Source organism: Nomascus leucogenys, chromosome 1a, assembly GCF_006542625.1.
Source record: "Nomascus leucogenys isolate Asia chromosome 1a, Asia_NLE_v1, whole genome shotgun sequence".
In the NCBI taxonomy this organism is placed as follows: Eukaryota; Metazoa; Chordata; class Mammalia; order Primates; family Hylobatidae; genus Nomascus; species Nomascus leucogenys.
Window position 1 is genome coordinate 44675504 of NC_044381.1, and position 18622 is coordinate 44694125.

An 18622-nucleotide genomic window follows, 5' to 3' on the forward strand; every position below is an offset into this window, starting at 1 on the left:
TTTATTCATGATCTGTAATTTCAGTTGAGCAGAGTTGATGATGTGTAGAGGCCTCAGTTGGATCTGGCAGGTGGTTGGTTGCTTGGTCCCTTGGTCCCTGATATCCCGTGGGGCAAAGCTTCAGACTTGGCTGCCATCCCTTGGGCCCAGCATGGGGAGGTGGGCGCTGGGCACCCACAGTGATGGTCTGTCTCTGTTCTTGCTCTGCCACTGCTTGTCTCGGCTCCCCCTATTCTTCCCCACTCTCTCGGCCTCTCCTCCCGCTGGGTCTTGGGCTTGTGGCAGCTCCACGGCTGATGGCCCCTGATCCCTGCACCAGAAAGCTTACTTTCTTCTTTTGGAGGGTGCAGGGAGTTGGCTGGTAAGGTGTGGTGTAATAAGAGGGCTCTCCAGGTCACCCTTCTCAGATTTGGGCCATTTTGTGTTTAATCTTAATTTTGGTCCATTCCAAGCCATGCATTTTCAGTTTCAGAGGAGAGAGAAATAACCAGCTTAATTTGTAAAAACAAAAAGTAAAACCCCATCTTTCCTTCATCATTTTCATATTACTCAAGTATCATGAATGGGCCTCCACAAGGTTTTTTATTCTACTGGCTTTTAAAGAGTCCTGCTGCCAGCGTAGACTTTCATGGTTCCTATGCATGGGACCGTGGTGAGAGCACATCTTGCCAATTAGATAGGGCAGCTTTAATTAGCACGGCATCACTGCCAGGGAGACAGCACTTTCTGTGCTTATTGGCTAGATATATTATCTGGTTCATTGGGGTGGGAGCTCTGTTTTCTTACATTTGTTAAATCACTTTATTTATTAGGAATTGGCACTTGTCTTACAAGTATTTTTTGCTAGCTTCTTTTTCCTCCCTTAAGTCATTTGTCTTTGAGTTTTGCTTTTTGTCGGTCTCTTCATAAAAAAAATATTTTGGAATCTTTAGCTATAAGGTAATTGAAAGCAGGGACAATTTTATCCACTCTTTGCTGTATTAAGCAGCAAGAGAATTCCATTGTGAGAGCCCAGGAGGACTGGCTCCTTGTGTTATTTTTTACTTTGCTGTCACAAAAAGCATGAAGTATATATGGGGAAAGGAAGCCACTTCTCATTTTTTTATGTAAATAAAAAAAGGGTCAAAGGTATGGCAAGAAATAGTCACCTAAGCCAAGAAATGGATTAGCATGTGAAAAATTGCATTAAACACAGCTACACACACTAATGTGGTGGGTTTCAATTTTTGGTCCTACTGACTTGAGTGTAGCATGGCTGAAACATAGTCTCTTCATGAATTAAATTTTTTTACAGAAGCAATATAAAAATGTGATTCATTTTTTAGAAAACTTGAGTTCCTGGCTGTTCTCCTCCTCCTCCTCCTTATAAGCGACCACTGTTAACAGTTGGCTGTCCACGTTCATGTGTGTGCATGTGTGTCTGGTATCTGTGTGTCTCTGTGTGTGGGAGTGTATGTTCTTGTGAGTCTGTGCCTGGTGTTTGTGCATGTCCATGTGTGTCCGTGGCTGTGTGTGTGTGTGTGTTGTGTGTAGACTGATGCATCCTCTGTTGACAGAGGTGGGTCGCGCCTCACGTGTTGTTGCTCTGCACCTGTCTTTGGTGTGATGTGCTCACAGACAGTTCGTGTAGACCAGCTTTGGCCTTTGTAATGGTGCTGTCTTCCTTGCCTGACTGTTAACCAGCCCCTCATTGAGGAGCATCCCCTTTGCTTGCACATTTTACTGTCACGGCACATCAGGGTGGTCCTCCCACACATCGCTTTGCACGCCTGCACGCATAGTTTGCTGCCCAAAAGTTGCCAGGGGATCAGAGTGTGCAGACATCTGGATAGTTCAGAATTGCACCCAGAATTCCTTTACCCCACACCTTCCCAGCACTGAGTAGCAGCAGACTTTTAAATTTCAGCCTGCTTTGTGGACAATAATGGGTATTTTATTTTAATTTGCATTTGGTTTGTGGAGTTAAGCACCCTTGGAATTATTTTTCAAGGTAGGACAGTTTTATAAGAGGTGGAAAATTAAGAGTACAAATAAAGTCCACTTAAAGCAAAACTTTTCTATATAATGTCTTTTATGTAATTTTGCCCTCCCTGCAGGTCAAGCTCTGGGGGACCAAAGCACCAGTTTTAGTGTCATATCAAATGCTCTACCAGTGTAAATGGTGACCTTTGGCATTCTGGAAGCATCTCTGCCGGCTGGGTTCTATCTGGTGCTGAGCTCTGCTGGGTGCCAGCAGCTCCTGAATTGTCACTGTCTCAGTCAGCTCAGGCTGCTCAAACAAAATGCCACAGACTGGGTGATATAAAAACAGACATTTATTTATCCATTCTGGAGGCTGGGAAGTCCAAGATCAAGGCGCTGGCAGATTTGGTGTCTGGTGAAGGCCCTCCTCCTGGTTCATAGACAGCATCTTCTCACGTGGTTGAGGGGTGAGGGAGCTCTCTGGGACTCCTTTTATAGGGGCACTACTTCCATTCATGAAGATTCTGCCCTCCTGACCCAGTCACCTCCCAAAGGCTCCCTCTCCAGAAACCATCACATTGGTGGTTAGGGTTTCAACATCTGAATTTGGGCGTAATCCAGACATTCAGACCATAGTATCACCTTTGAAAGACATGACACCAGGCATCCCTTTAGGGCCGCAGGGTTAACACAGTCCTCCGTGAGGGGCTGGCCAGCCACTTCCCAGAACAACCGCACACTGTCCCTGGGAGCCAGTGTCCAGTAGGGAGACCATTGGCCCACCTGGAGGTGGCAGCAGGTCAACATTAGGCCAGTGGAAGATGATTATTTTTGCTAGCACTAACTTGCTTGGGCCCAAGGATGCATGCACACACCACACACCCTCCAGAAAAGACAGTATTGTCTGTATCCAAGTCTGAAGAGTAGAGTGATGTCACACAAATGGCATGACAGTCTGCATCTCTGCCATGCTGGCTGCTGCTTAGAGGGGTCCCCACTCTTCCTCTGAAGGGCCCTGCTCCTGCCACCACTCTGCATGCATCCTCATAGTGTTTGCCCTGCTGACAATGCTGATAGATGGATGCATGTGTCCCTCACTCCCACCGCCCTCCTTCTCTCTCCCTGGGCTTCCCATTCTGTACCTGCTGCACCCAGGGGTTTGGGAAGTGGGTGAGGGTTAGAGCATGTCTGAGATATCCTGGCTGTGGCTCACTTGCCCCTGCAGGGATGTGGCTTGAGGGTGAAGAAGACTGGTCCTGGCAGCTGCCCTGCTGGGTGAGTCCAGCCCAACACAGGTCCAGGGCTAGGCATGTCCCTGCAGAGCTGGAGCGCTGGTCTCCAGGGATCCATTTTAAATTCTAGGAAAACTGAAGTTGGAACAATAAGCTGTTTATTATGCTTGTGACCTAGACAGCTCCTGAAACCCATTCCTGATTCCTGATGGGATAAGGCCATTTTATCCTCAGTTTGCAAGGCAGTGACATCAGCACCCTAACCGGAGGTGGGAGAGGGGTTTCTGGGGGCAGAGGACATCCCAGGGTGGGGATACTAGGTGGCCAGGCACTGGCAGGGCATGGTTGGTGAGGGCTGCGGTGTCTTCTGTTTCCCAGCACCTGGCTGCCTGCTTCCAGCTGGGAGGGAAGATGTGGTGAGTGCGTGACCTCCACTGTCCTGGTTGCAGGGCCTGGAGAGACTCTAAGCTTCACCTGCCCCATCTGGGCAAACTCCTGAGATAAGAAATAAGCCAGAACACGCTCCCCCATGCAGTGGTTTGCAGTGAGGTCAAGGGTCCAGGTAATGACTGCCTATGTTAGATTGGCCAGTCCACAGCTGTCACAAGAGATCCCCTTTCAGTTTCCCTGGGATGCTAGCCAGGGCATTTTAATGCCAGTGTTGCATCCTGTTGCTGGCAGAAGCACTGACACCTTCCATGTGGTAGTGACTGGTGTCCCCTCTGTAATCTCCCCTAGCTGCCAGACAGCTGATCCCAGGAAGGGGCCGAGACACGGGTGGCTGGACAGTCCCCAGATGGCATTTTGGTCCATGGTTCCTGCCTTACAGGACACTTGCCAGCAGTCACTATTCACATCTAAGATGCAACACTAGATCAGAATGTATGTTCTGCAACAGAGTGACACATGCACAGATGCACATATACACACATGCACACACAGATGCACACATACATGTCTGCATACACATACACAGATGCATGCACGTGTGTGCGCATATAGCTGTGCACACATGTATATGCATACACAGATACCTATGTATGGATATATATACACAGGCAAACATGCACAGGTACACACATACATTATACACACACATACACAGATGCCCATGCATACACATATGTATACACATGCAGAGATCCAAGCAGATGCACATACACATACACAGGTGTACATATGTATGCACACAGACATACACATGCATGTGCAGACATGCAGACATACACATGTACACAACACACCGGTACAGAGGTGTACAAATGTACAAACGTGGATAGGTGCACATATCTATGTGGGTTCACGTGCACAGATACAGAAATACAGATGCACATGCATGCACATACACAGATGCATACACACAGATGTACATGCGTCCATATATATATACATACACGCAGACATATATGCACAGTGGTTGCTGGGTACTCCCATTTTCTCTGCTGTGACCTCCTGCCTTGATTTGAAGACCCCTGGGGGTGGGAGAGCTGCCTTCTGACAAGTACTGACAGGCAGAAGAGTGTGGGGCTCAGAGCCCCCTCGGAGTTCCATTCTGCTGACATTTAAAATGGGCTCGTGCACCCTCATGAACAGCCCCAATTACGTGTAAGTAATGGGAGTGACATTTCATAACCCTGTCTTTCTAATGGGCTCCTGTGTCAAGTCATTCTTTCTGAATGCAAAGGGCAGCAATTTCACACTGTCAGGGCAAAATGCACGTGCATACAGCTCAGCTCCCAGCGGGATACCTTTGCTTCTCAGAAATGGCGAAGAAAGCCAGCAAAATGGGCTTTTTCTCCTTTTGTTTTAATTTAGCTATTTAGAGTGAGGTCCTTAATGTAACGCCCATCAATGATTATGGAGCCACTATTCTGAAAGAACTCGCGGGGCCGGCAGATCTGTGTGAGTGTAGTGTGTGCTTTGTTTAAAGCAACTTTAAAATTATATGAAACAATGCATTCTTGTTGAAAAAGGAAAAAAAAAACCCTCCAATGTCACAAAGAAAATGTGCAGCCCCTCCCCCTCCCTGGGAGGAGCAGTGTGTGGCATGGGCCTTCTGTCCTGACCTTTGGCTACTCATGTGGACTGTTTTAAAGGCCATTTGAGAAGAGCAGCAGGGCCTGATTTATGCCATCGAGAATCTGGTGTCTGCTGATGAGGTCAGTACACTGCAGACCTGGATATAAATCCATGCCGGGAAGCCTGGTGGTCAATCATTGTTCTCAAGGCAGGGCCTGGAAGCCAGGTGGGTGTGCCCGTGCCCTGCTGAGCTCTACATGGCAGTGTCTGGATTGGTCCAAGGTAAAAGCAATTAAGAAAAAGGTTTCTTTTCAACGTAACCAGTTTGAGTAACCGCATAAATAGCACCAGTCCTGACGGTCCTTCGTAACCATTTAAAGCCACCCAGGAGAACCTGCTGGCTTCCCCCTGGGCACCTGCTGACACTCCTGGGAATACCTTCTCTCAGCCACATTCGTTCGGGGATGGCTTTGCCATCCCTGGGTTTGGTTGTGGATACTATTACAAGATTTGTTTTCAATCTCTTTTCACTGGAGATTTTGTTTTGTGGAACTTTCCACTCTTGGCACCTTACCTTTGTCCTCTCCAGGTCTGGCCCGAATCTTCTCACTGGGATGTTTGTGTTTCTCCTGTTCTGCCTCAACTAAGTCATGGAGGCATTTTCAGGTCCTTAGGCCAAGTGCTATGAAAACAATACTGCAGAGGGGGATGGAGTGTGGAGGTCAGGGGAGGCAAAGAGTGACTGTGGGCTGGAGCCAGCCACCAGCAGCTCCTGGGGGAAGAACAGTCTGGAAGAGGGAGCAGCAAGTGCCAAGTCTGCGAGGCAGCCTGGGAGGGGTGGGGTGCATCGGAGGGAGGGGGCAGGAGTGGAGTGGAAGAGGCTGACCACATTAGGAGCCAGCATTCTGCATTAAATCCTGTGCCACTGCCCAGCGCTTCGGCTTTGCGGTGAACAATCCTATTTTTACAGCGGGTTTGAGCCCCCAAATGTGGCTGCCCTAGGGACCCAGGCTCTGCACAGAGGCAGCTCACTCTTGCTGTCCTTGGGAGCCTCCCATCAGGGGGTTGTGTCTTCTGCTTCTGGATCCACTGCGCTGCTTTCCCCAGGCTGTAAGGAACCAGAACATGGATGTCTTTTTTTTTTTTTTTTTTAAGGTTAATTCATTTTATGAAAGTAATTAATGCAGGTAATTTTAAAGTAAAATAGTTCTTATTTAACTTGAGAGAGGAAGCAGCACTTGCTTGCCTTGTCTCTTTGTCCCTTCCCTGCTGCCCTGAGACAGTGAGTTTCAACTATTTTAGCCATTTTGGTATTTTCCTTCAAATTAGATACACCTACATTTCCTGACTTTTCCATCTTAGGTGTTGTATTATGATGGAAGACAGGATTGTGTTCTCCGACTCTTGTCCCCTCCCCTTCCCTCTCTTTCTTCCCCCAGATCCCCAGTGGAGTTAGTTGTAATTTTTGTCATGAGGGGCTGTGCAACTGGGCAGTGATAAGTACACTCTGGTTACATTTCCATTCATGGGTCACTCTTGCTTCCCCTAGGGTTAATAACTTCATTTTCTAATCTGTGTATCTGTTCTAATTCATCTTCAGACTCTTTGCCAGAGCCTTAAAATGCATTTCTGAGAACAAAGCCACAGATGCAATCAGTAATCCACTGTGCCTTCTCCTGCCCCGCCCCATTGGAGCCTCTGCCTGCTCCCCAGCTCCCCGCTCTCTCTGCCTCTCCTCCACTCGCTTCCTAAGAAAGAAGACCTGGGAAGCAGCTCCCTTGTTTTGGTGGAGCAAATCCTGCAGTAACTTTCTGAGAAAGAAGCTGAGGGAGGTAAAACATTTGAGAACTTGTAGGTTTGAAGCAATGTTCTGTACTGCACTCATACTGATTGATAATTTGACTAGACGGGGAATTCTAGGTATGAAGTCATCTTCCCTGGGATTCAAAGGTGTTGCTTCGCTGCCTCCAGTGGGGCACTCAGAGGTAATTTCTTTGTGGCCAGTTTCTTTCTGGAAGCCTCATGTAACCCTCATTTCAGGATGATGTGTCTGGTGTGGGCGGGTTCCTTTCATTCACTGTGCTCCTGGGCACTGTTATTCCAAAAGCCCAAGTCCTTCTGTTCTAGTTATTTTCTTTTTATTACTGCTTTAATAATTCCTCATTTTTTTTTCCGGAGCTCCTGCCAGTTCCATGTGGGACTACTGAATGGATCCTCCAGTCGTCTGTTCCCCCTTTTTTCATCTCTGCTGCATGTGTAACTTCTAGGAAACCTCTTTAGTTTACTTTCCAGCCTTTCATTTCTTTCACTACATTTTACTTTTAAGGTTGCTTCCATTTTCCAGGTTGTGTTTCTTTGTGACTTCTTCCAGGCCCTGGCTCAACTCTGGTCTGAAATTCAAATCAGTCAGCTCTGGTGGTGTGTGACGGGGTTGGTGGTAAACACAGCCACTGTTAAAAATTAAATATATGGACTTAAAATGAAACAAATTATATTTTAAAAGGTAAAATACTCAGAACTTATTCCTTTCTAGTATCATGTGCATTCTACTGTTATCTGTGTGGTTGCAGTTACTCGCCTCTTGTATCTGAGGTGGCAGTGCCGTGTGCTGGGTGCTGCTGTGCACCTCTCCCCAGTTCAGCGGCATCATTCTGGGAGCTCGAAAGCAGCATTTACACCACAGAAATCAGCGTGTGCTGCAAGCTGGGCACCCCCCACCTTACCCCCACCACCCACCCCCACTGCCCACCCCGTGGAGAGCCAGTTGTTACAGCTTGCCAGCACACCACTGGTTACTGCTCACCTACTAATAGATTCCAAAGTCACCTCCCTCCTCCATTTTTATCCTTAAAGTTCATATCCTTTTAGAGTCATTTCATTGGGTTTCCAGAGACAGTTGAGATAAATCTCTGTGTTCTCCCATCTCCTGGCTCTGGACTCTTAGCCTGGCCTGACCCCAGCATGCTATTGGGATACACAGAGGACTGACTGCAGTCGGGGGACCTAGATAGGAATTAGATCCCATGCAAACCATATCTCTCCAACAGTGACGCAGCATCTTTGGTATTTGACCCGAAATGAACTGGGCCCTGTGGGCCTTGCGTCTCTGCTCCTAGCCCTCTGGTGTGGACACTCACCTCCTTAACGTGTTCAGGCCATGAACCCTCACAGAGGCTTCTTTTGTGACTGGCAAGGAACTCCTAGGCCTGTTCTTTGTTGTTACTGATTTTAATAGACTTTATTTTTTAGATCAGTTTTAGGTTCATAGAAAAATTGAGAAGGTGGTAGAGAGATTTCCCATACACTCCTTCCCCACACATGCACAGCCCCCTCACTTTCAGAATCCCCCCCAGAGTGGTGCCTTTGCTACAGTCAGTGAACCCACATAGGTACCTTATCACCCAACATCTGTACCTGGACATTAGGGTTGCCAGTTGGTGTTGTACGTTCTGTAGGCTTGGACAAATGCATACTGACCTGTGTCCTCCATGGTAGTATCCGTGCCTGCGTAGTTTCCCTGCCCTAAAAACCCTCTGTCTCCCCAATCCCTGGGAACCACTGATCTTTTTACTGTCTTCATGGTTTTGCTTTTCCCAGAATGTCCTATAATTGGGATCACGCAGTATGTACTTCTGCAGGTTGGCTTCTTTCTCTTTAATGATAAGCTTTTAAAGTTCCTCTGTGTCTTTTCATGGCCTAATGGCTCATTTATTTTTAATGTTGAGTAACGTTCCCCCGTCTGGATGTAGCGGTTTGTATACCCACTCGCCTGCCCCTGGGCTGTCCCCACTGCTGGCTTCCTGTGTGGTTGTCACGCCTTACCTCTACAGGCTCCGCATCCGTCTTCAGAGCGCCTTCTCCCATCCCATGGCAGCTCATTGCTGTTTCTTTTGTGTGTATGGACCTTTGCCCAGCTGGGGGAACATGCCTCGAGGGGGATTGTTTCTGCTTTATCCTTGCTGTGAACAGCTTTGCATTGGCTGGGACCTCGGGCTGGGTGTGGCTTGGAGGAGCCACTGTCAGTTCATTGGGTTTCACTGGGCTGGGACTGCAGCACATGGACCAGGCCACTGGTGTCCTTGCTGCATGCATGATAAGAACCCTCTCCAAGGCCCTGCCTGCCACAGGCCTACTTCCTCCTCCTCCTCTGGTGGCACGGGAGTCAGCGTGAAGTCTCTCATGATGCAAGTGTGCAGTCCTCTTCTGCTTTAAGGGATGGGGCAGCCTGGCCATATTGTCACTTCTGGCTCTCACTGGCTGTGTGACGTTTGTCACATGGAACGGGAGAAAGGACGCATCCTTAAAATGCCAGGGGATCATTGCTTCAAAAGGAGGGGTAGATGGTTTTTAATGAGAGCTTTTCTCTTGAGGGACTGTGGACAGCTTGTCACCACTGTTACCATCCTTTCCCAGGTCTGTCATCGCATGCAATGAGGACTGAGAAGAGCAAGGGCAGCAGGACCCTGGAGGAGCATGGGATGTCTCTGTGTGCTAGGCCCTGGGCTGGTTGCTTCCATGCAGCCCCACTCCAGGGTGTGGGTTCTGTGGGGCCAGGACTGGCCGAGCCCTGTGTGTTCAGGTGTAGCCAGGACAGTGCAGCGGAGGGAGTGTGGATGAGGAGCAGTTGGATGGAGGTGGAGTAGGATTGTCCATGACCTTGCTGGCCATGATGAAAATATGGGGCCTTATTCTGAGTGATGAGAAGGTGTTGAAACATTTCACATGGGGAAAGGATATGATCTGATTTATGATAAGAGCATGACTTTGGCCACTGCTACTTTGTGGCAGTGGATTGGAGGGAGGTTGTGTCAGTTTGGAATCTGCAAGCAAGTAATGTAAAGATTTTAACAATTTTATTAGCAAGGCTGCATAGACTTGCTAATAAATAGCAGAAAGCAAGCGCAAAGTCTCCATTATGTTATCAGGGTCTCACAGGCTCTTGTGGGTTTCACTTGGCCATTCTTAGAATGAGACTTTTATCTTCATGTTCACAGCATGGCTGCCAGAACTCCAGCCATCACATTCTAGTTCCAGGCAGCAGCAGGAAGAAGGACTGAGGGAATTGCTAGCTGAATCAGCCTCCTTTAAAGAGCTTTCCTGGAATTGCCATCTAATAAATTCCATGTATAGTTTTTTTGGCTAGAACTATCACCAGAGAAGCTGGGAGAGACAGTGAGCTGGGCACACTGCCAACCCAAGTAACCTCGGGATTCTGTTAGCGAGAGTGCAGGAACATGGATGCTGGGGCAGGAAGCCAGTGATCTCTACCACGGAAGCAAGAGCGGAAGCGAGGTAAGGGAGTAAGAGGCCAGGATGAGAGGTGAGCATTGCTCAGATGAGTGATGGTGGTGGAGATGGACAGGAGGAGACAAGCCCCAGATGTGTTTGGGGCTGAGCAGCAGCACCATCTATGGATTGGGGGTGGGGGTGGGGGTAGAGGTAGCTGGGGTCGGCCCCTGACTGCTGGTGCTTTTTTTTAGGTGGGGACATGGACTGTAGGAATTGGCTGGAAGCAGAGTGAGGTTCCTTTTCGGCTGTGTCTGGCTGGGTGTGGAAGGCGGCATGTGGAGGTGGTGGGGAAGAGTGGGGTTCTGGAGTCTGGAGCTCGGGTGTGGTTGTTCCATGACCCTCACAGGACTCCTGGATAGAAGGGGGAGCAAGGGACTCAGGGATCCCAGGTTGCTGTTTTGAGTGAACTGTTTACAGAAGTGTAATGTGAAAGTGCCCAATCACTGGGTGCCCAGCTCAGGACATTCTCATAGAGTGAACCCAGGGGTGCAGCTGGCCCCAGATCAAGGTGCTAGACCCCCTTGGGCCAGTCCTGTGGCGGGTTAGGCTGTGGGGCCCAGCAAAGGTACACCAGGACAGTAGTCATGCAGTCATCAGAGAATGTTGGGGACATGAGAGATGGGGCCCGGAGGCCTATGCACATCTCTCCCACCACCAGCCCCACAATTTCACTAAGCAGCATTAAGCCTGTTCTTTTACTAAGGGCTACTTCTTACTAGGCAAATCAGAGTGAGTTACCACTGTTTCTATGGTGCACAGACTTCTTTAAGTGCGACTGGAAGAGTTAGCAGGGTCCCATTTGGGGCAGGAGGTCAGACACTCCTGCGTGGTGAGGCCTCACGTGCGTGTGTTTGTTCAGGTGTACATCTGTGTATGTGAGTGCGCATATGTTGTGTGTGTGCATGCGTGTGCACTCACATGTACATCTTAGCTCTCTCTGCAGCCTCTGGTTTTTCTGGCCGTTTCCTCACTGAGCGTTACAAAGGCAGAGTCTCTAAGGGAAACTGAAACCCGAGTTCTCTTCCTTCATTTTCATTTCATTACCAGCTGGACACAGCAGCCACACAGGAAGGAAGCTGGGCAGCCAGCCGGCCATGTGTGTCTGCCGGGTGCCCCACACCAGGTCCCCTCCATGTGTCTGTCCTGCATTCTGGGCTGGGAGCTGGAGGAGCGGGAAGCACTGACTCCTGAAGACCCTGGCTTCGCTTTCCTGTGTCCGTGTGGGCTGTCCACTTCTAAGACTCTCTTTGTCCCCCGCTGCCTTCCGTGTTCCTCAGCAGATGGACCCGGGTGAGGACCCAGGGCAAGCAGAGGGGCTACAGAGCGGTGAGAAGCAGGTCATCACTCACCACGGGTCCTGCCTCTTCTTTCTCATGTCCTTCCAGCATTTCTTCTGAGGCCCTGAAGAAGTATCAAGTGGGCTTTGACATTGCGGTGGTGACAGCGACCCCTCCTCACCTGGAGAACTGGGAAATGTGGATTCTCAGGGACCGCGCTGTTCACCAGCTCCAGGCTGTGCTGCTGGCCCTGGTCCTGGGACACTGAGCCGCATCTGCAATAGCACACTTGCCTGGCCACCTGCTGCCGTGAGCCTTTGCTGCTGAAGCCCCTGGGGTCACCTCTACCTGATGAGGATGTGCACCCCCATTAGGGGGCTGCTTATGGCCCTTGCAGTGATGTTTGGGACAGCGATGGCGTTTGCACCCATACCCCGGATCACCTGGGAGCACAGAGGTGAGTGATGAAGCCTGCAGGGGTGCTGATGGCCTGGGATGGGGACCTCACTGCCTGGGATGCTGAGGTGGGTGGCTGGGGATGGGACAGGGACCCCACTTCCTGGGATGCTGAGGCAGGTGGCTGGGGACGGGACAGGGACTCCACTTCCTGAGATGCTGAGGTAAGTGGCTGAGGATGGGATGGGGACCCCACTTCCTGGGATGCTGAGGCAGGTGGCTGGGGACGGGATGGGGACCCCAATTCCTGGGATGCTGAGGCGGGTGGCTGAGGACGGGATGGGGACTCCACTTCCTGGGATGCTGAGGTGAGTGGCTGAGGACGGGATGGGGACCCCATTTCCTGGGATGCTGAGGTGGGTGGCTGGGGACGGGTTGGGGACTCCACTTCCTGGGATGCTGAGGTGGGTGGTTGAGGACAGGACAGGGACCCCACTTCCTGGGATGCTGAGGTGGGTGGCTGGGGACGGGACAGGGACCCCACTTCCTGGGATCCTGAGGCAGGTGGCTGGGGACAGGACAGGGACTCTACTTCCTGGGATCCTGAGGCGGGTGGCTGGGGACGGGATGGGGACCCCACTTCCTGGGATGCTCAGGCAGGTGGCTGAGGATGCTGGCATGTGATCTGTTGGATTCTCTGCTCTGAGAACTTTTGTCTGAGCAGACAGGCCTACGCAGCTGATCTAAGGGAGAGGCTGTGACAACTGTAGATACTCAGCAAGGCTCGTGCAGACCTCCTGATTTGGTTTCTGAATTTGGGGACCCCTGACAGGAAGCTTCCCTCCCTCGTACCTCGTAATGTTTGCGGTGTGCTGCCAAAGCACCCGCCCCGCTGAGCATCTGCCCCAGGCGCCTGAGAAGAACAGTGAGGCATCATGAGGATGCTGGTCCTACGTGCAGCTGAGCCTCATGCCAGCTACTTTCCTTTCCTGCTGTTTAGTTTTTGTTTCAGTTATTTCTTCTCTTGGAGGATGTGTCTGGGGACCTGGGTTTCTGACTCAGTGGATTGACAGCTTACACCCTGGGTCCTGAGCAAGGTGTTGCTTGCAGGTGGCTGAGAGCTGTCAGCAATATAGGCCATTGTTGTGCTGAGAGAGGACCTGCTGCCTGTGTGCATCTCTCTTCCACATGGGAAAATTAGAACAGAAAGCATGAACACCTGACTCTCTTTGTTTTTTCTCGAAGTCAGGGTCTGGCTCTGTTGCCCAGGCTAGAGTGCAGTGGGACAATCATAGCTTACTGCAGCCTCGATCTCCTGGACGCAAGCAGTCGTCCCACCTTGGCCTCCCAAAGTACTGGGGTTACAGGCGCCCACCACCACACCTGGCCCACCTGACTCTTAAATAAAGCAGACTCTTGGTAATATGTAAAAAGCCAAGGTCAAAATGCTCAAATCGTTGTCAGGACAGTTGAAGAAACAGGTCCTAAAAAAAATAATGCTGATACATTTATATTATTCTTAAGCAGCTATTGCTCAAATCTTCATTTTCCTAAGTAGCTATTGATACAGTAACCTAATAAGCAAAGAGATGTCACTTGTTTCTCTGTCTATAAGTTTGTGGTGGTGATCACTGAGAATTGCGTGGGTTGATGGATATATTCTCCAAAATAAATTTTGTAAAGATTTTGAAGTGAAACATTCTTTTCCTGAATAAGAAAATCCTAAATCATTGTATTCCTGTACACCTAATCTGTGGATGACAAGGCATGTAGACCAGAGTTGGGTGGGCAGAGGGTGGGAGCCATCACAGGCAGCATCTGGCAGAGCAGGGTTTGGGACTCTGGGATCTGAGGGAGCAGGAAGGGATGTCCGACTCACAGCCTCAAAGTGAGCACACTAGCTCCAGGCTCGAGCTCTAGGGCCGTAAGTGGTTCCCGTGCACACACCTGATGGCTACACTGTGGGTCTGGCGTTGACTGAGGCCGCCTCCACTGCAACAGTGCCTGTTGCAGCAACACATGGCCCTCGAGACATGACTGCACCCAGACGTGCTCATTGTCACTGAGACAGAGACCTAGGATGTGCCCAGGTTTAAAAATGCTTCCATCGCTCTCTTCTTCCTCCCACCCTGACCCTGCCCTTGCATCCCACAGAGGTGCGCCTGGTGCAGTTTCATGAGCCGGACATCTACAACTACTCAGCCTTGCTGCTGAGCGAGGACAAGGACACCTTGTACATAGGTGCCCGGGAGGCGGTCTTCGCTGTGAACGCACTCAACATCTCCGAGAAGCAGCATGAGGTACGTCCTGGGCTCCCCTGCATGTCCACACAGCCCAGCTTGAGTGGGCAGCCTCTCCTGGCCCCACTGTGGGGCTGGGGGCTGACTTATCTGGAGCCTCCATCCTGTAGCTGTGACCATGCAGCCCCATCTTTGGGTGTCCACCAGCAGTTCACCCAGGGACCACCCTCTTTGCTTTTTTTGTTTTTGAACTTTTTATTAGGAAAAAAGTCTCGAACATACCTATGAGCAGAGACAGCTATGCCATGAGCCCTGTGCCCACTGCAGCTTATGCAAGGCCAGCCGTTCAGTCCTGCCCACAGTGCCCTCCACCTCCTGGGGCATTGAGGCAGATCCCGACACCACATTCTTCATCTGGGTATCTCTTATTGGAAAGCGCCCCTTGTCGTGCAAATAACCAAAAATAGCTTCTCCAAAATTTACGTCTTCATACACTCAGCCAGTGTTGATATTTCACCGACTCTCTCGTGGATGATGCTTGTTTAGTTGGTTCGAACGTTTAGTTTGAATCAGGTTGCAACCATGCTGTCCCAATCCATTGCAGCTGGTCACCCAGTCCATTCAGTCTCCGCTTCTAGGAGCCAGCCTCGGTTTCCTTCCTGAGAAAGCTACTCTGCACAGCCCATCCCATGTCCCACCCTTCACGTTGCTCCTGAGTCTTCAGTGTCTTTAAACATTTTTAAAAATCAGACCGAATTTAAAATTTGATCATAGCTCACTGCAGCCTCAAACTCCTGGGCTCAAGTGATCCTCTTGCCTCAGCCTCCTGAGTAGCTGGGACTATAAGTATGTGCCACCACACCCAGCTCCACTCATGGTGTCTTTAGCATGCAGCTCTGTCTTCACATCCCCAGCTGGGTGTCAGGTCCAGGCTCACCCCACTCGGGGCCGTGAGAGGCGGGCTTCTCCATGGAGGCAGGTGTTCCTCCTCCTGAGTCTTGATGGCCTTTCACCATCCTCTTCTCATCAAAGATTGCAAAACGCAATGTTCTGATTCTACCTCTCCTTCTCCACTTGTTAGCTGGAAATCATATAAAGGGGGAAGTGCCCATCACCAGCTATTTTGGTCCTAGTTCCTTGGGGAAATGCAGAATCGATGCTTGGAATCTTTGCCCTTTATTTACCAGTTTTCAGAATAATGAGTTAATGAGTCAGTTTCCCCTCTGAAGGGCAAGAGTGAGTTTTTTGATTGATTTTTAGTGTCACAGTGAAGTCATAGATTTAAAGATATTTGCTCTTCTTTGACCCATCACAGTGAAACCCCTACCGCATGCTCAAATTGTCGCATCCATGGTCAACAGCAGCCTGTTTGGGTTGGCTCCTGAGACCTCGCGGTGTGGGGTAGTTTTCTTGCTCTCTGGAATCTGTTCTAGGTTCACGCTGGACATTTTCTGCCCAGATCTCTTTTTGTTTTCATCTCTAGGGTCTAGCTTATTTCTCAATTTCTGTTTGACACATAAATGAGCTCTGAGCATTATGCTCTGAAAACAAGTATTTGGCTGGGTGCTGTGGCTCACACATGTAATCCTAACACTGTGGGAGGTCGAAGTAGGCAGATTACCTGAGCTCAAGAGTTCGAGACCAGCCTGGGCAACATGGCGAAACCCTGTCTCTACAAAAACTGCAAAAATAGCCAGGTGTGGCGGCTCAGGTCTTGGGAGTCTGAGGTGCTTGGGAGTCTGAAGAGGGAGGATCACTTGAGCCCAGGAGGTCGAGGCTGCAGTGAGCTGAGATCATGCCACTGCAGTCCAGCCTGGGCAACAGAGCGAGACCCTGTCTCAAAAAAACAAAAACAAAGTATTCAGCACTGTGAGGCACTCTGAGCAGAAGGATGTGGTGGTCTCACCTCGCTCAACTCTTACTCTTCGCGTGTCTGTTAAATTCTCTTCCTCTGAGCGCCTTCCTGACCACACAGGCTCACACTCGGTCTTGGGGGAATTGTGGACAGTGTGTTTGTGCTGGCCCCACAGGTGTTCAGTGAGAGCCAGATATTGCTCTGTTAATGACAACATGGTGGTCCGTCGGGGTTGGGGAGAGGCTTGGGGACCTCTTATACTTAAAAGAAAAAAATAAAGAGACCCCCGCCAAGCATCAGTGAAAATCCCTGCAAACGTGATCAAGAGTCTGTTGAAGTATATGTTCCCTTGTCCTTATGCATTTCATGCGAGTTGATTAAATCAGCTGTACTTTAAATGCTGAAGGAAGTTGCTATTTTAAATGAGATTCTGTTCCACTTTTGTGTGCCCCTATCAGGACTTCCATTTCTATGAAACGACACTCCCTTAGTACTGTGTCTGCAGCCTGGGTGCTGTGCAGGAACCCACTGAGTTAGTTAGAAACCTAAAGTGGGGTTCCTCTCCTCACACTCCCCTCCTAGAAGCCCTGTGTGCTTCCTAACCTCTGAGTCCTGACACCCGCTACAAGCCTTTTGGTAGAGAAAAATGTATTGTTACTGGTTTCTTTTGCATCAGTTATGGAACATCACAGAGAGAGGGGGCATTTTGGGGAAGGTGAGACAGGGATAGATATAGAAGCCTCTGTTCTTTCCCTTTTGTCTTATGTTACTTTCTATCCTGTGGGGGCTTTGGAGGGCAAGGGGCTAAGGCCCCCACCCCCTGGCAGTTTCTGATCATGAATTGTCCCTGGTTTGAAAGAAGAGGTGGTAGGAACGTGGATCTTACTAAGATGGTGCCTGAGCTGAGCTGGTGGTGTTAGTTCATCACTTCCTCCTGCTGCCGACATGCAAGTTTAAGGAATCATAAATCTCCCTTTCTACTGATACAGTGAATATTGAAGCTTTTTTTTTTGACTGGACTGTAGAGTCACTTTTTTTTTTTTTGAGATGGAGTCTCACTCTGTTGCCCAGGCACATGAGGCTAGAGTGCAGTGGTGCGATCTCAGCTCACTGCAACCTTCGCTTCCCGGGTTCAAGAGATTCTCGTGCCTCAGCCTCCCGAGTAGCTGGGATTACAGGCGCCCGCCACCACTCCCAGATAATTTTTGTATTTTTAGTAAAGACGGAGTTTCACCATGTTGGCCAGGCTGGTCTGGAACTCCTGACTTCAGGTGATCCGCCTGCCTCAGCCTCCCAAAGTGCTGGGCTCACAGGTATGAGCCACTGCGCCCGGCCTGTAGAGTCACTTTGAATGGATAGAAAAAAGCCCACTTTGGTGTTTGAAAATACTTATGGTTTAGGTTTTTGACAAATAATTGAATTTTCTCCACTTTCACTAGTTTGATTTTTGCTGCTATTTTATGGTGAGTGATGGAAATTTTGGAGCTGGTCTTCCAGACTCCACTGGTTTCAGGGTAAGGATCACAGTGAGGATGTTCATGAAGGCCCCAGGCTGCTCCCCTGCTCTCTGAACCTCCCTTGCAGTCTGAGAATTGATCATCTCAGGAGAAACCTCTAAGCTCTAAACTCTATCATGTGCTTTTAAAATTGTGCATTTTTATACTAGTATCTCTTTGAAAGAATATGCACTGATACGGACTCTATCCCAACAGGTGTATTGGAAGGTCTCAGAAGACAAAAAAGCAAAATGTGCAGAAAAGGGGAAATCAAAACAGGTAAATTTCTTTTGCAAGCTACAAAGAATCCCATTCAAGTATTTCTTGGTTGTTTTAATCTACTGAATGCCAGCATTCCTGTGGTGCAGGCCAGCCTTTTCTCCAGGCTCTGTTCATTCTGCTGGGCTTGGTTTTGTTGTGATGCGTCTTGGAGCTCATCCCTCTATTCCTGAATATCGGGTTTGGGTTTCTCAAAGCAGGTGCCAAACATAGTTGGCCTTTGAGAAATACTTTTCTAAAGTTTATATGAATTGAATTTATTCAGATGGCCTGAAACTTGGACTATAGAACACGACTTCTGAAGCCCACTGGTGAATGGTGCAGAAATTCAGGGTTTGTTCTGCTTCCTTGCACCCAGAGGCCTTAGGCTTGGAGGAGTTGCTAGTCATGCAGTTTTTCTCAACCCGTTCATTGGACTTGCGACAGAGATGCCCCATTTATTCGGCCTGCTGTGCTCAACCTCTTGCAGGAGGGAGCACATGAATGAGCGAGTGTGGGATCTGGCCAGCTGTTTTGGGTGCCAGCAGGAGCAGGCTTTGTGTGGGCCCTGTGGTGGTGCCCAGGTTGGGGTGCCTGT

At 49.6% G+C, this 18622-nt stretch overlaps 1 protein-coding gene across 7 annotated transcripts in view; it reads left to right on the top strand.

Moving 5' to 3' along the window:
• The window catches only part of SEMA4D (semaphorin 4D), a 135029-nt gene that overhangs the window by 78974 nt on the left and 37433 nt on the right, over positions 1 to 18622 (top strand). For 6 of the 7 annotated variants that reach the window (XM_030806909.1, XM_030806870.1, XM_030806637.1 and 3 more), the window contains 3 exons: positions 11888 to 12236; positions 14330 to 14475; positions 17983 to 18045. In XM_030806909.1, the coding sequence (XP_030662769.1) occupies positions 12131 to 12236; positions 14330 to 14475; positions 17983 to 18045 (315 nt within the window). In that variant the 5' untranslated portion in view covers positions 11888 to 12130. Of the gene's footprint in view, positions 1 to 11664; positions 11793 to 11887; positions 12237 to 14329; positions 14476 to 17982; positions 18046 to 18622 lie in introns of those variants that run through there. The other variant, XM_030806731.1, reaches the window with a different exon arrangement.